Source organism: Anabrus simplex, chromosome 6 (genome assembly GCF_040414725.1).
Source record: "Anabrus simplex isolate iqAnaSimp1 chromosome 6, ASM4041472v1, whole genome shotgun sequence".
NCBI classification, from domain to species: Eukaryota; Metazoa; Arthropoda; class Insecta; order Orthoptera; family Tettigoniidae; genus Anabrus; species Anabrus simplex.
In genome coordinates, this window is record NC_090270.1 from 131,821,914 (window position 1) to 131,840,025 (window position 18,112).

The following is an 18,112-nucleotide window of genomic DNA, read 5'->3' on the forward strand; positions in this document are numbered from 1 at the left end:
ACTGGTACTGGGTATTACATTACGGGCGTACAGTGTAGTCCGTGATTCAACATTGAGTTACCCTGTACCTTTCAGCCACTGTTCATTTATCACTACGCGTCGCGATCTTCGTGTAGTAATAATAATAATTTTACAAGTTAAACCAAGTGTTTCACAAGTAGACACAGTTTAAAAATTTAGTTATTAGCGTCACGTGGGTTAACGCAATGCACTATTCACTCGAATTACTCAATTTCCGTTGTGTTTTTATATTACAATTCACTTAACAAAGAAATACGAGGAGCACGACTGACGTAGCTTCGCCTTCCGTGAGCATAAAGGTCCGACTGTGTAGCCACACCCTCTGCAGTCCTTTTAACAAGAAGGAGGCTGCCCCCCACTCAAAATATGCATATGACCTATCCACGGCCCAATAGAGGTAAAATAGTGTGACAATTAGGTGACCACTATTCACCTGATGTAAATGAGACACATCCGTGCGATTATTGTTTGTAGGATCTCTTGTAATTAATAAAAGTTTTTCCTCGCTCTCCCCTCTCCTTGAGGTGAATCCCTGTGTCAGTAAGGTGTGTTAACACTAACCAGATGGCTGCCAGTAGTTTTCCATGGTTATATAACCAAGTATTTTATTAACAAAAAGGACATTACACACTCTAAATAAATGCCCCATTAACAAGCAGCTCTTCTGGATCAAAAGGCAACACCGGAATATATATTTTATTAATTCTCACGGCGTAGACAATCAAGTTGACTTAGCTGATTTAAAGATGGCTCCCATATTTCGATTTGAAAAAGTTTGCCTCTTCCACTTTTCTTGAACGTAAGTTCCGTCCTGGTGGATCACCGGCTCGGCCCCACCCATGACATCTTCCGCTCGCTTACCGCTGGACAAAGAAAAGGTTGCACAATATATCGCAAATACGGAAATTTTTCAGAATAAATTTAAAAACTTGTTTCATCTGTTGCAATGATGTTGATATTTATTGATTTCAAGATTTCTCCCCTCAAAATAGCATTATATCTGCAATTTAGATGACCAGTCTTGACCAGAGGTCCTTGGATCATGCCCCTGCCGGGTGCAGTATATTGTGCGGTACTGAATCAAAAGCTTTGCTGAGGTCTAGCAGTGTAGCACTTGTAATGTGGTGAGACTCAAAGCCTTGAATTACTCCAGTCACAACAGCTTCTAAGGCTTTAATGGTGGATTTATTTGTTATGAAGCCAAACTCTGCAGCATTTAGTAAATTATACTTTTCAAAATATACAGATAGCTGTTCCTTTATACAATGTTCTATTATCTTGGATATGATTGGAACAATTGAAATGGGTCAATAACTGCTGGATCCATAACATCTCCATTTTTAAACACAGGAATTGTAAATCATTTTTAGACAGTCTGGGAAAGTCCCTTCAGCCAGTATCCAATTGATGAGGTGAGTTAAAGGAATTATTATTATGTCAATAATTTGTTTTAGAATAAAATTACTTATGCCTTAGTAGTCTTCACAGTTTGAAGAATTTAGTTCTGAAACTATTTTGCAGACTTTCTTAGGGTTTATAACTTGCCATTTAAAGGGGGTTCTGTTATTTTCAGGAATTACACTATTCTTTAGTAGATTGTTGTATGCAGTTTCATTGTCTCCAGAGGTGTTACTGGTATTCGTATGTTTGGCACTGTTTATAAAGTATTCATGAAGTACATTCGGTTCTATTGGCACATAATTCTCCCTTTTTGCCCTCCCAATTTCATCACTTACGATGGACCAGGCCGCCTTACTTTTATTTTTAGAGTTATCAATAAAATAATCATTAGCTTTTTGTTTTGCCAGTTGAATTTCCTTTTAATGAGGGTATAATTTTCTTGATCTGTTTGTTTTCCCTGCTTTGCTTTATTGTAATAGATCATCATTAAATTCCTGATAGTTGCGAGGCGAGGAGTGTACCATTTCCCTTTATGCTTCCCTTTGAGTTTACCTGATCTGTTAATTACCTTTGTAGTTCTTGGACAACACTCTTCCACACAGTAACCTAGTAACTGTATAAAATTTTCAGTTGCTTCTGGGGCATTATTTGAGTTTAGTATAATATTTTCAAAATTGATGGGAATTAATTCATTTCTTAGTTTTAAAATGTTATTTTCTCCCAACCTCCTGAAATGTTTAAATTGCCTATTGTAATGTTGCTTTTCCAAATCAGTTTTTAATTTTATCCAGAGACCACTGTGATCAGACAATATATGCTCTGTAACACCACATGTGAAGTCACTGTTTTGAACATTAGTGATTATGTTGTCCAGACAAGAATTTTTCCTGGTGGTTTGATCATTGGCAAGATAGAAATCATGAGACCTGAGAATATCACAAAATAGTTTTTTGATAGATAATTCAACTAAAATATTAATATCACCTATGCAATAGATTTTGTAATTCCGATACCTCGCTAAGTACTCTGCAAAATGATCCCACACGTTCAGAAAGGCATGACTATCAGAATCTGGTGTTTGGTACAGGGAAATAATTATCAATTTTGTATTACAGTTATACAGTATTGTTAAGAATAGAACTCAAAATGAATCTATCCAATCTGTAGAACATCGTAATGGTGAGGTGACTAGGGATAAGACCAAAATATTACAGGAGTTCCAAAGACACTTTGAAACTTTGCTGAACTGTTATGAAAATGTCGCTCCATTAGACGACGAACCTTATGATTTTGGCAGCACAAATACCACTAGTCTGACATGGTTGGAAGTAGAGACAGCAATATCAAAGTTGAAAAACAACACATCAACAGGATCAGATGAATTAAGTGTTGAGATGATCAAAGCAGTAGGAGAGGTTGGATAACAGTGTATGTACAGGGTACTAAATAGAATCTGGAAAGAGAATGTAATACCCAATGACTGGAGGCAAGGAGTCATTATCCCATTGTTGAAAAAAGGTGATAGAAAGAAATGTACCAACTACAGAGGTATAACTCTGCTGTCACATGACCTCAAAATCTACAAATCCATCCTTGAGAACAGGATTAGAAAATATGTTGAACCTACACTTGAGAAGGAACAACATGAATTTAGACCTCATAGATCAACTATAGACCTCATTTTTGCCACCAGAATGCTCTATGAGAAGTATTGGTAGAAAGGTAAAACACTTATAATTGTTTTTCTGGACATCGAGAAAGTATATGACCATGTACCACGCAGGCATATATGGGAATGTTTGAGACATAAGAAAGTGCGGGATGACATCGTAGCATGAGTACAATGATTATATGATGAAACAAAGTATTGTGTCCAGGTCCAGGATGGAAGGTCAGATTGGTTCGAAACGAAGAGTGGAATCCAGCAAGGAAGTTGTCTTTCACCCCTTCTCTTTATAATCATAATGGATGAAGTTTTAAAAGCGGTTAAAAGTAAAGTTAAACTAAAGGAATGGTATCATAAAAGTAAGGATCCAACAACTAATGCCCTGGTTTTTGCTGATGATGTAATGGTATGGGGTGAGACAGAAGCAAAAGTACAAACTAAACTAGATCTCTGACATAAAGCTTTTACAACCTTAGGTCTCGAAATCAGCAAAATGAAGACTGTTGGCTTGGTGATGAGTAGAAACTCTCCAATTGTTCATCTAAGAATTTGAGATGAGGAGATGGATATTGTAGACAACTTCGTATTTAGGTAGTGTTCTGTCATCAGACAATACCATACATCAAGAGATTAGCAACAGAATACAGAAAGCTTCCAAATCCTATCACGCTGTACGTAAAATACTTTGGGATGAAACATTTCCGTTAGTTTCCAAGATCAGCTTGTACAAAATATATGTAGTACCTATATTGATGTATGGCCTGGAAGCAGCAACACTTACTGGACCAACAAAGAGTTGTCTTCAGGCAACAGAAATGAAGTTTCTCTGTTTTTGTGTACAAAAAACAAAACTGGATAAAATAAGGAATGTGGATATCTGGCAACAGCTTGGATTGGAAAGAAGCTTACTGGAGACTCTAGAAGTGAAGAGATTGCAATGGTATGGTCACATGAAAAGAATGGACCCTCACAGGACTCCTCGAACATACTTTGACCACAATGTTCCTGGGAAGAGTCCAAGAGGAAGACCTCGTGTTGTTTGGGAAAAACAGATATTGAAGGACCTTGAAATTAGAGATATGAACTGGCATCACATATATGAGCAGCATCTGTGGATGGATTGGACAAACTGGAGGAGGCTCGTACACAACTGCACCCGTCTTGCTGGAGTGAAGAAATTATTATGATGTTGATGATGATCACGATAGGGTGTACGGTTTTACTTTTTTTTCCAGGCTGTTGGAACTCCATGTACTGCATCCAATAAAAAATATTGTTTGCAGAAATTTGATGGAGTAACAACACTTTCTTCCATCAAATTTTTCAGGAGTTTGGAACTATAGTGTTGTTTCACAGATGCAATAACACCCTGATCCATAGGCTGTAGCAGTGCTGTCACATTCGAAGGAAGAAATTTAGCAACAATGAACCCACCATCTGAAGTTAACGAACTTTCGTTTGGATGTGAAGGTGCATTATTCAAAAGCAGCACTGCTTTCTGTGGTAATCCTTTGTTTTTAAGAAATTTTCTTACTTTCGGTAGAAATGTTCTTTAAACCAATTGAGGAATATTTCCCTAGTCATCCAGGCCCCCTTCTGATTGTAATAAACAATAGGCATGGTTTTGGCTTCAGTCCCCTGGAATGAACGGGGCTTCCTGGCTTTCCCAATCATATGAAGCTTCATTTTATGGTTTCCGGAGGCATTTCTACAGCACATGATTGTAACGTGTTCTTTTGAAGATATGTGTCCAGGAGCAGACTTTATCTTTTGTGAAGTGAGAGTTTTTGTAGGAAGACATTTCCACATTGGCCCTGACTCAGCAGTATTTTAAATTTGACCAGGAAGAACATTTTCCTCTTTTATAAACTACTTAAAGCTGCTGAAAAATGATGCAGGTGCTTCTGTATTCGTTCTAAGATGCTCTCCTTCCACCCTTAATTGATGGATACCATGTCTCTGCTTACATCTAGTAAGCCACCCTGATGAAGCATTAAAATCGCCTTCTAAGCTTTATGAAAAAACTGGCTTTCTCGGAGCACATGGCACCCGAATTCAGTATTCCTTCTGGTTAAACCATTTCAAGAAAGCACAGCTGCTTAGGTCTGGGAGAGTAAAATCGCTTCTGGATGGTCTGAGTTTATAAGAGAGACCCTGTATCTAAGTCTTTAAAGAATTAACTGGGAATTTAGCTTTCATTATCTTCCTCCTCTCCCAAAACCTCTTTATTCTTTCCGACCTGACTATGTATATGAACAAAACTTCATTGGTTAATTTAAATTGATGCAGATGTTGATTCCTATAGGGAACCTAAATATTTGTCCTGAATGAGTAAATTTATAATACCAATATAATGGTCCGTTATTGAACATTATAAATTTTCCAGCTAACTCATTCTTGGTTGCTGCGTTTCGCCCTCGTGTGCTAAGTTAGGCTCGTCAGTTGGGACTTAGCACACCACCCAAGACGCAAGGCTAGTGCATACCGTGGAGGCCACTGCATAGGCCAGGCAGGCATCTATTTTTGGAAATGAGACATAGCTCTCATAGTGCATTGGCACTGCTGGTGGCTTCAAATAGCCTATGCAGTGGCCTCGACGGTATGCACTAGCCTTGCGTCTTGGGTGGTGTGCTAAGTCCCAACTGACGAGCCTAACTTAGCACACGAGGGCGAAACGCAGGCAACCAAGAATGAGTTAGCTGGAAAATTTATAATGTCCAATAACGGACCATTATATTGGTATTATAATTTAAATTGAGTTGAAGAAATTGTCTAGGGGTAGATATTTATTGCTTAACTTGACCAATGAGGAACCATGACTGCAAGAGTGTAAATTTACCGTATTTACTCGTGTGTTAGACCCCCTCGCGTAATATACCCCCCCCCCCTTGCTTTTCGAGACGAAGCAAATGAAAAAAGTAATCTTGCTTAAAAGACGCCCCAACATAATTCGTCAGAGAAGAATGATTCTGCTTCGAAGTAGGTACAAACTTACTGCAGCTCTGATGACATCACACAAATATGTGAATAGTTTCATCCGTATGACCCACGCAATGAAGACACACGTTGAAGCCATGCAGTACATCCGTGTTTCCTCGTTAATAAATGTTTGCCTCGTAGCGCAGGCCTACTGCAGCTCTGATGACGTTGTACAAATAGGTGAACAGTTTCGTGATTGACACGTGCATTGCAAGCATGCATCAATCATTTGCAAGTAATCAACTTCATTTTCCGTATCAAAATTTAATCACTAAATTTTACAATATTTAAAATTCTTCCACCGTTTTGATACTTTTTTTGCCTTTGGCAAATTTATTTGTCAACAGTACATGTTTCGTTCCTTATTTAGGAACATACTCAGCTGTTATTGTAGCTTAGGTGAATTGCTAAGATTTTAAACACGTTAATTTGCAGGTACATTGATTCACTTAAAAACTACTAAAAATACTAATTAAATTAAATGATATTAAAAATAATGTAGGGGTTAGTGTGTTAATGATATGAGAACGGATGATTACATAGTTGGTCAGCTTAAAAACTATGTCTATTCATTTGAATAGTTGTTAAAAATCTCATTTTGTTACATTAAAATGTCTGTTTGCGGTTAAAAGTTTTAAAAATGTTTGACTTCATAATACTGTTCAAATTATTGAATGTTTTTTCTTCTGTTCCTTCCAGGTAAGTTGTTATATATTATGAGTTTGCTTATGGTGCCTTTGATTGAGTCTAATGTGGAACTTTGAAGCTGATCGCTGATCAATTTTTGTGAAGGGAGCTTCGTTTCAATTTTTGAAAGGAAATAAAATAAGGAAATGGGAATTTGTTTAGAAAACATGCGACTTTATACGTAATAACTAAATGTACAGAAAAGTTCTTTACCTTGCTATTGTTAGACTCCAATTCTACTGTGACCCTGGAGGGACGTTTGTTGCTGCTTTGCGTCTTGTATAGTAATGGTGTGTGCGTTCCGTTGTATGCTCCTCCTTACGGGGAGGCAAGGTTGCGGAGAGGGGAGGGGGCGTGCCGGTTACTGTCACGGCATCAACTTTAGAAGGGCTAGGGAGAGGGGATGTACAAAATGGCGGAGGTTCGGTCTTATTTATCCTTTTACTATTTGTATTGCGTCTTTTGCCTTAAGTTTCAAGATTTAATAGTGTCCCTTCAAATATAGGGTTTCTAATGTCGATAGTTTCATTTCGATTATTGTCCTGATTGTTTTTTTGTTCTAAATAAATGTATAGATTTTCTAATGTATTAAGGAGAGCTCCTTTGTTTATTTTATGCAATATAGTTAAATCCTGCTCTATGGTTGTGAATTGATGTCCGGTTGAACTCATGTGTTGGCCCATTGCGGAATTTTTTTAATGTCTTTCAGCGTTGTCATGCTCCTGGTATCTTACAGTAAAACTGCGCCCTGTTTGTCTGACATAACTTTTTTTGCATTGGTGACACTTCAATTTATAAACTCCTGATTCAGAATGTTTGTTTTTTCCTAGGGAATTAACACTATTGTAATTAAATAATTTATGCTTTGTGTTATTGCTGGTTGAATATGCGATCTTATAATTATATTTTCTAAACAAATTGGTTACTGTGTATAAGTTAGGGTTATTGAACGTGAATTTGGCGTATTTGTCTTTCGTTTTTATTTCGGGTTTTAGGTCAGTTTGTAAAATCTGTTTGAATTTACCGATTATTTTGTTTATTATTTTTGGTTCAAAACCGTTGTATTGGGCTTGTTTGCGAATAAAGAGCAGTTCTTTTTCTCTTTCTGTGTGTGTAAGGGGTATATTAAACGCTCTATATATGTAACTGTAATAAGCTGACCTTTTTTGCGATTCTGGGTGCAATGAGTAGTTCTTTATTGTAATGGGAGTAAAAGTAGGTTTTCTGTGTATCTTGAAGATAAACTCTTCCTTTTTTCCGTGTTACATTTATGTCTAAAAAGTTAATGGAGCTTTCTTTTTCTTTCTCTAATGTAAACTTTATTCTGGAATCAAGTGTATTTAATTTATTGAGGATATCGTCAGTTATTCTCTCTTTGATCTATTACGGCAAAAGTGTCGTCAACAAAGCGTATCCATAAATTGAGACCTTCTATTTGTCCTATTATTTTGGTATGTTCGAGGTAATCAAGATAAATATTGGCTAAAATGCCCGAAGCGGAAGCACCCATTGGGAGGCCTTCTTGTCTATATATTTTTTTTATTGAAAGTGAAGTAATTGTGTTTAGTAACGAATTTAAGTATATTAATGAAATCTTCTACTTCTAGTATGCCGAGTTGTTTATGTTCTATAAGATTCTTCTTGATAATTTTTATTGTTTCGTCCACTGGAATTTAGTGATTAAATTTTGATACGGAAAATGAAGTTGATTACTTGCAATTCTAAGGCCAACCAGGCAAATAAACAAGGCAACATCTATTTTAATCTAAAGGTGAAGGTAGCTAAGTTAACTAAGGACATAGATTTCTTAAAGAAATGTCTTAGAAACAACCTAGTTCCTAAATTTCTAAGTAAAACCCAAAAGAAACATGTACCTTCCAGGCACCACTTTTGAAGCACAAAAGAGAGTCAATCAAATATGGCTAAAAAATGAAATAAAATACCTTTATAGAAAGAAAGCATTTCTCAATGGTAAAATATATTTGGCACATCTCCAAAGTCCAACACTACTGTTACCCTTAGAGTGGGATTCGTTTCAAAGATACATCCATGAAAAAATGTATATCATTTTAAGTAAAAAACAGGAAACCCTTAATAACAAATTAACATCGTTAAAAAATGCCAAAAAATGAAAATGGCAAAGCTTACTCTTCAAATTCAGAAAACCGGTCGAGTTGGCCGTGCGCGTAGTGGCGCGCGACTGTGAGCTTGCATCCGGGAGATAGTAGGTTCGAATCCCACTATCGGCAGCCCTGAAAATGGTTTTCCGTGGTTTCCCATTTTCACACCAGGCAAATGCTGGGGCTGTACCTTAATTAAGGCCACGGCCGCTTCCTTCCAACTCCTAGGCCTTTCCTATCCCATCGTCGCCATAAGACCTATCTGTGTCGGTGCGACGTAAAGCCCCTAGCAAATTCAGAAAATGAATTGGAAGAGAACCCTTTGCCCGTTAAGAATATTTCTAAGGTTAATCTCACTGAGGAGGAAATGAAAACCCTAAGTCAAGGCCCTAATTTCAATTGGATAGGTAGAAACAAAGAAAAAGAGCTAATAACTACCATTGCAGAAGTAGAAACAGCTTTACAAAAACTCCCTAACGAAGTTCAGAATGACGTCAGACACTAGGTAAAAAAGAAAATTCCGAACCTAGTAAAAGGCTTAATAGTTTCCCATAACAGAAATAAACCTACTTCAAGTTTATCACATAAAATAAAACAAGAGGAAATAGTAATTACCAAAGCGGACAAGGGAGGGACAACAGTAGTTTTAGATAAGGAGGAATACATAAAAAAAAACCAGAAACTTTCTTCAATAATAGCACTTTTTCGGAAATAGATCGAGACCCTACAACTAAAACTCGGAAAGAGTTAAAAACACTATTAAGAAACGCAACTTTTATTTTAAGTGAACAAGACGTCCAAAAACTGATAAGCATGAATCCTGGCCTTCCAACAGCAAGAGCCTTACCAAAGTTACATAAAGAAGGAATTCCCATAAGACCTATAATAAACTTCCGCAATAGCCCTACCTATAAAACATCACAATACGTACACACATTCCTAACCAAACATTACGTTTTTTACAACAAGACACCAATAAAAAATTCTGTAGACTTTTGCAAAGTACTCAAAAACTTTAAATTAACACCACATCAAGTAACATGTTTCTTTGATATCAAAGACATGTATACAAATATTCCAGTGGACGAAACAATAAAAATTATCAAGAAGAATCTTATAGAACATAAACAACTCAGCATACCAGAAGTAGAAGATTTCATTAATATACTTAAATTCGTTACTAAACACAATTACTTCACTTTCAATAAAAAAATATATAGACAAGAAGGCCTCCCAATGGGTGCTCCCGCTTCGGGCATTTTAGCCAATATTTATCTTGATTACCTCGAACATACCAAAATAATAGGACAAATAGAAGGTCTCAATTTATGGATACGCTTTGTTGACGACACTTTTGCCGTAATAGATCGAAGAGAGAATAACAGTGACGATATCCTCAATAAATTAAATACGCTTGATTCCAGAATAAAGTTTACATTAGAGAAAGAAAAAGAAAGCTCCATTAACTTTTTAGACATAAATGTAACACGGAAAAAAGGAAGAGTTTATCTTCAAGATACACAGAAAACCTACTTTTACTCCCATTACAATAAAGAACTACTCATTGCACCCAGAATCGCAAAAAAGGTCAGCTTATTACAGTTACATATATGGAGCGTTTAATATACCCCTTACACACACAGAAAGAGAAAAAGAACTGCTCTTTATTCGCAAACAAGCCCAATACAACGGTTTTGAACCAAAAATAATAAACAAAATAATCGGTAAATTCAAACAGAAATTACAAACTAACCTAAAACCCGAAACAAAAAAGAAAGACAAATACGCCAAATTCACGTTCAATAACCCTAACTTATACACAGTAACCAATTTGTTTAGAAAATATAATTATAAGATCGCATATTCAACCAGCAATAACACAAAGCATAAATTATTTAATTACAATAGTGTTAATTCCCTAGGAAAAAACAAACATTCTGAATCAGGAGTTTATAAATTGAAGTGTCACCAATGCAAAAAAAGTTGTCGGACAAACAGGGCGCAGTTTTACTGTAAGATACCAGGAGCATGTCAACGCTGAAAGACATTTAAAAAATTCCGCAATGGGCCAACACATGAGTTCAACCGGACATCAATTCACAACCATAGAGCAGGATTTAACTATATTGCATAAAATAAACAAAGGAGCTCTCCTTAATACATTAGAAAATCTATACATTTATTTAGAACAAAAAAGCAATCAGGACAATAATCTAAATGAAACTATCGACATTAGAAACCCTATATTTGAAGGGACACTATTAAATCTTGAAACTTAAGGCAAAAGACGCAATACAAATAGTAAAAGGATAAATAAGACCGAACCTCCGCCATTTTGTACATCCCCTCTCCCTAGCCCTTCTAAAGTTGATGCCGTGACAGTAACCGACATGCCCCCTCCCCTCTCCGCAACTTTGCCTCCCCGTAAGGAGGAGCATACAACGGAACGCACACACCATTACTATACAAGACGCAAAGCAGCAACAAACGTCCCTCCAGGGTCACAGTAGAATTGGAGTCTAACAATAGCAAGGTAAAGAACTTTTCAATACATTTAGTTATTACGTAAAGACACATGTTTTCTAAACAAATTCCCATTTCCTTATTTTATTTCATTTCAGAAATTGAAACGAAGCTCCCTTCACAAAAATTGATCAGCGATCAGCTTCAAAGTTCCACATTAGACTCAATCAAAGGCACCATAAGCAAACTCATAATATATAACAACTTACCTGGAAGGAACAGAAGAAAAAACATTCAATAATTTGAACAGTATTATGAAGTCAAACATTTTTAAAACTTTTAACCGCAAACAGACATTTTAATGTAACAAAATGAGATTTTTAACAACTATTCAAATGAATAGACATAGTTTTTAAGCTGACCAACTATGTAATCATCCGTTCTCATATCATTAACACACTAACCCCTACATTATTTTTAATATCATTTAATTTAATTATTATTTTTAGTAGTTTTTAAGTGAATCAATGTACCTGCAAATTAACGTGTTTAAAATCTTAGCAATTCACCTAAGCTACAATAACAGCTGAGTATGTTCCTAAATAAGGAACGAAACATGTACTGTTGACAAATAAATTTGCCAAAGGCAAAAAAAGTATCAAAACGGTGGAAGAATTTTAAATATTGTAAAATTTAGTGTTGCATCAATCATGTATATATGTCTGTGTTTTGTAGTTAAGAATGTCCGCCAGCATAATGGTTAGCACAATTGGCTGTCGTTCTCGGGAGCCTGAGTTTGATTGCCGGCACCGTATTGCCCGAGGTTTACAAATGGCAGGAAGGTTGGTTGATATTGCGTATGCGCTAAAAATGGTGCATGCAACTCCCTTCCACTGGGGGCCTGTCTAAAATGAGCTGCACCACTTCGGATGCGGAAACGAGATTACTTTACATCAAAAAAGGCTTTACTTTAGTTAAGAAATATTCACGGTTGTTGCTATTAATATAGCAGGCGAGATCATTAACAAAGTGATCATTTAATATTTCATAACTCGAGCCAATATAGTTTTTTTTTTTTGAGAGAAGTAGATTTAAAAGTGATAAAAAGAGTCCAATCATAACAATTGTTTTACTCGCCAATGTACCTCACAAATAATATTAATAATGATTTTACGTCCCCACATAACGATTTTCGGAGATGCCAAACAAAACATACTATGAGTCAATAAAAAAATTGAGACAACAGTCATACAAAATTAAACATTATGATGATAAAACGCAATACCGCCACACATGTAGATATCAATAAATGCGCCAAACTTTCCTTTTATTTATTTTTTATCTTCCTGTCGTGGAACTTCTAGCACTATGCTGGCACTTGATAGCATACCTAACCTAAAAAGTGTGGTCTCTCTTATCTTGTTTACAGCTCTTTAGGTAAATCCTGATGTGATAAATGTGGAGAACAAGCATGAAATATACTTAAAAATAAGGGTTTGGCTGTCAACAGCCACAGTTATCCAAAGAACACTTCCAGTCACTATGGATTATGTTCAGAAGTACAACTTGTAACATACCGGTACACTAGTTATCAGCTAGTGGTTTGGCATGCTTTCTATAGTACCGCTTTATTCGGAGGGAGTGGCTTCTGCTATACATACATCAACTGGGAATATCAGAGATCACCTCCAGATCTCCAGAAACAATTTGGGAATAGATTCTCACTAAATAAAATTCAGGAAACTCAATCATCCAAAATTACCAGTGTTTTGCGCCAGTGCGGCACTGGCTCCTCAGTTAGGTACCGCACCTTCCCAAGACACTGGCCGGCTAGCACGCCAGTAGTGACACCACTGCAAGCTATACATGTGATAAGTACAATTCAGTGCTGACGTACTAGGGCAAAATTGCATCTCCACTTGCTATATATGCCCTTCTGGGCTAGCATGACCATGACTGATGAGATGGCAGTGAATATGACGTCATTTGGAATGATGACATGATGGTAGCCTTGTAGCCTCATATGGCAACAGTCCGGTTTTTAGAGAATAAGTGTTATAATGTATACCATAGTACTCCTGTATTGTGCAAGCCATGTAGAATAAGCACTTTTGACCCATTGTATTTCCTGATTTTCATATCAAAATCTCCTGATTCTTGGTTTTGTAAAGTTGGCAGGTATGCTCAAATTTTCGGATGACCCCCCAGCCATCAGACATATTCATGTTAATAAAGCATTCCCTAACTCAACTTTTATTATCTCAATACTCAATCGTTGGAAATTACACACAGCTAAGAGCTCATAGTCATTTTTTTTTTCTTAGAAGAGTAGCCTACTGCATAAATAATAATTTTCTCTTGTAACCTATCTCAGAAATGCTTATGCCATACATAACCTTCCAATTTCTTCATTGCTGCTACACTGCAGAGATATTTAAGCATTCTTATTGTCTTTGAAAGAGATTAGTTACAAAAAAGGAAGTGGAGATTAATATATTTTGGAGTTGAAGTGCACAAAAACAAAACATTGGAACAAACTATTGATATATCTTTAGTTAATAACAATAGTAGAAGATGAACAATTTAAAGTGGAGCATGTTGGCTGTACGGTCACAGTCGCACAGCTGTGAGCTTGCCTTCGGGAGATAGTGGGTTTGAACCCAGCTGTTGGCAGCCCTGAAGATGGTTTTCTGTGATTTCCCATTTTGACACCAGGCAAATGCTGAGGCTGTATCTTAATTAGGGCCATGGCAACTTCCTTCCCACTCCTAACCCTTTCTTATCCCATTGTCGCCGTAAGACTTATGTGCGTCTGCGTGACTCAAAGCAAATTGAAAAAAGAAAGAAAAGAAAAACAGTTTTATTATACTGATCTTTCAGCTACTGCCATAAATTAACAATATGGGTATGGATCTGTAAGATCCCTTTTCTGCGCTACTAGGTAGATAGTTCTAATCTCTCTTTTTTTTTTTTTTTTTACATTAAAAGAAATGTACATTTGATTTAATAACTTGACACATAATACATTGAGTAATTTACTGTTTTTCAGGATCTGTGTAATGAAGGTTTGGATGTTACCGAAACAATTGTTGTTGTTGATCGTGAACAAGGAGGTTTGCACAATCTTGCGAAGTATGGAGTGAAAATGAGGAGCCTTTGCACACTTTCAAAAGTAAGTAGAAAGATTGTTGTTCATTTTTATGTTTGTAAATTTTGTAAATTTAAATAAATTTAATATTTAAATAATTTGTTAATAGATAATGGATGTCTTATGTGAAGCTGGACGAGTGGATTCATCTACAGTGCAGAGAGTCAAGGATTACCTTGCATCCAGTCAAGTAAACTTAAAAAATTACATTGATGTGGGGGTAAAAACTGAAGGTATGAGATATTCAAATGAAATTTAGAATCTTAGGGTTAACATCTGTTGTTATAAGATTTATTATCATCATCTATTCATGTACTTAATACAGTAGAACCTCGATAATTTGAAATCGGTTAATTCAAAATCTTGCCTAATTCGAAGAAGCTCTCTTTCCCAGAAACATGAGGTACGGTTTTGCATGTTATTTAAATTGTTCAATTTAAAATATGGATAATTCGTAATTCGAAGAATGGTGTCGGTCCCATTACCGAAAGTCAGACTTTAAATTCAAAACTGCCTGTACAGTTTTAAAAATAGTATTTTACAGAGTAATTTAAGTTCCAAATTTCTCCGCATCATGAAAGAACACGTCTTCTGGAACGTGCAGGGGTAGCTTTCTGCCCTCTTACTCACTTCGGTGTGTTTACAGTATGCTTCATATTTGCTAAGTTCGAGTGAAATCTTAATTCTTTTGTATTCAGCTTTTTAAGGAATGCCACAAAATATCACGTAGCAGGCAGTGTGCGGAGAAACTAATCTGCAAACGCTGCCGATGCTGACAATTGGCGAAAAAGCGTGGCTCATATAATCAATTCGTTCGCACCGAACAATATTGTCAGTGCCGATGAAACTGCATTTTTTTTTTTAATGCCGAGCCCAGACGATGGTTTTAAAGGAGAGAAGTGCCAGCCGGGAAATCGTACAAGGTTAGAGGTCATTGTACTGTGTTGCAATGCACACGGAAGCGAGAGACTTCCTTTCCTCGTCATATGAAAGTTTCATAAGCCACGATGTTTTAAGGGCATCGGACACTTTCTGTACAAGTACAAGGCATCTAAAAATGCAGCCAGTACAGTAATCCAAGAGATAAAGCATTTGCACGGGAGAGCCAGCATAATTTGTCCTCGTCTTTGAATAGTGTTTTTTTCTTTTGTTGTGTGGGGGGGGGGTCATGTTTGCCAGTGTTTTATCCAAGTGTGTTGTTTGAATAATGTAAATGCATCTTGTTGGATACATTTCGGAAATAGTGTTTTCCATATGGAAAATTCTAAATTCCCATGGAGGGAATTATATATTGTTCACCAATAGAGCATGTCAAAAATGTCAAAAACATATCAGATGTAAGGCTTTTCAGGCGTTTGCTCTATTAACCAGCGTTTCGTCTTAGGTCTGACACTAGACTCATCAGAGTGGGATGTGTCAGACCCTACCCCCTGACGCTGGGGTGTATGCAGGTGAATTTATCAGAAGCCCTTATAAGAGGAACAGTCTGATAACTGCATATGGGAGATAAATCTCCACAATGGAATTATTGCCCGCTTAGCAATTCCGAATGGAAAATTCTAAAATCCTGCGGGTGTAATAACCATTAACTTTAAACTGGCATCATATTATCGAAGAGAACCCGTTGAAAATTTGCCGGCAATATCTATTCCATGCGTCTCTACAATACGACAATCCATCAAGAAAATATTCTTGCTGTCTGTAAAACTGTTACTTTTACTTAGCTTCAGCTACAACCGGTCGCTACAGGCACGTCTCGCTTGCCGGGTTTGGCCAAATTCGGCGGCTAGGGATGTATAGGCATATTCACGGGCGTTGAAGGTCAACGAACGAGTTTACTGCGCCGTGGTATGGTTATTCCGCCCTTGTGTTTTTCGAGCATATACCTCACAATTTCATCTTCGACTTCTTTAAAGCGTTCTTGTTGTGGACAACTGAATGCACGGATCCCTCGCGGAAATTTTACTTTAGGCTTTTTTTTTTGTGTGTGTGTGTGTTTTAGAACAACGTAAGGTGCTAGCTTTCTGCCATCAGCTGTTACAGCAAGCATTTTAGAACATCTTTGTTTTTCGCTTCCGATAGCGCGTACGATAACACTCAGTGTCTATTTCTTATCGATTGTTCGACTTTTTGGCCGATGGAAACTTGTGGTTCCTGTAACCTCGTTGTTACACACAAACAGAAATGAACGCAGTGATACATGAATAATAATAATAATAATAATAATAATAATAATAATAATAATAATAATAATATAGATTTGAAAAGTTATATGCAGTTAAAGATATTAAAACACATGCACGTTTTCACAAGAAAACAACAAACAGAAACGGTCAGGTTAAGCAACATGACGACTAAGGAAGGATTAGTGGGAAGCTGCTAGGAACCATATCCAGGCGGTGAAAGGTATTGGCAATGCTGAAGAAGCAAAATCAATCATGATTCAAAGTTAATGTACAGTTTACTTAAAAATTTAGATGGAAATAAACGCGCAAATGATCAACAAATTTACACCTTTAAAAATCTGAAACAGTTCGAACAATAATTACAAAAATTACCTAGCAAGTTCAAATTCAGTGATAAGGAACATCTCACACAATGTACAAGCTTCATGGTGCAACATTTAAGCGACTTAATACTGTCAGAAAGAATAAAATTTAAGCAACATTATATAGTCAGAAGGATATACATGGAAGAAAGAAAAATACAACATTTAAAATGATAATCTTAGCGCAGAGCACCTTTAGGAGGCAGCCCCCTCAAAAACACTTCTGAGAAAGGGTGCCCATCCTAAATGTGAATACTCTAAGATGATGCAGAACTAAGAGACAGCTCCAAAGGGGAAATTTACAGTTTACAATTACATCGAGAGGCGTTGAACACACAATTTACGAAAAGAAAAGAAAAGGGAACTGTCTCTTAACAAATATGACGTGACTTGCTGAAAGGCTAAGTCATATTAAGAAAATTTGGCGACTGAAGGAAAAACGGGTAAACTCCGGCAAAAAAAAATTAAACGGAACACTACATTTGAAGATAACTGCCAGAAAGATTAAAAAGCAAAGTGCTTACCTGTTGGAGGGGCCAAGTAGACCTGTCACCTCAAGAAGGCAACCTCTCCCTTCAGTGGGCAAAATTATAAGAAGTCTCGGAAGAGCTTGGCTCCAGAGCTCCTCTCCAGAAATTGGGAAATCGTAAAACAACCAATGAGTGTCCGTTATTTTCCTTTGTCGGCCAATCACAAATAGTTTTATTGTAACCAACCATGTCCCAGCAATTAATTCTGATAAAGAACATCGAGTAGCATTGAGAAATTTCGAAACTGATATTGAGAAATTTTGAAACTGATGCAATATGATGCAACCGGAAACTCCCGGAAGCCTCCTACACCCGATCTGTTGTGTATACTACAGTATGTCCCACAAATATCTCATCTTACCATAAAATGTTTTTAAGATTAATTTTTCACAATAATTAAATAATTAAACATTTTTTTTTGCATAATGTTCTTCGTCGAAGAGAAAGTCCGTTTCTCTTCAGCCGCGGTTAACCTTCAAATCCGAGACACTGATTCCTTGTGTAGTGGCTATTTCTCGTTCTTTAAAATACAGTATTTTGTGAGAAACG

General features: G+C 36.6%; 1 protein-coding gene across 1 annotated transcript in view; it reads left to right on the forward strand.

Annotated features, from left to right (window-relative positions):
• r-l (rudimentary-like) overlaps window positions 1-18,112 on the forward strand; it is a 60,834-nt gene that overhangs the window by 15,437 nt on the left and 27,285 nt on the right. Inside the window, exons 3-4 of the mRNA XM_067149100.2 lie at window positions 14,387-14,509; window positions 14,595-14,718. Coding sequence (XP_067005201.1) covers window positions 14,387-14,509; window positions 14,595-14,718 — 247 coding nt within the window. The remainder of the gene's footprint in view (window positions 1-14,386; window positions 14,510-14,594; window positions 14,719-18,112) is intronic.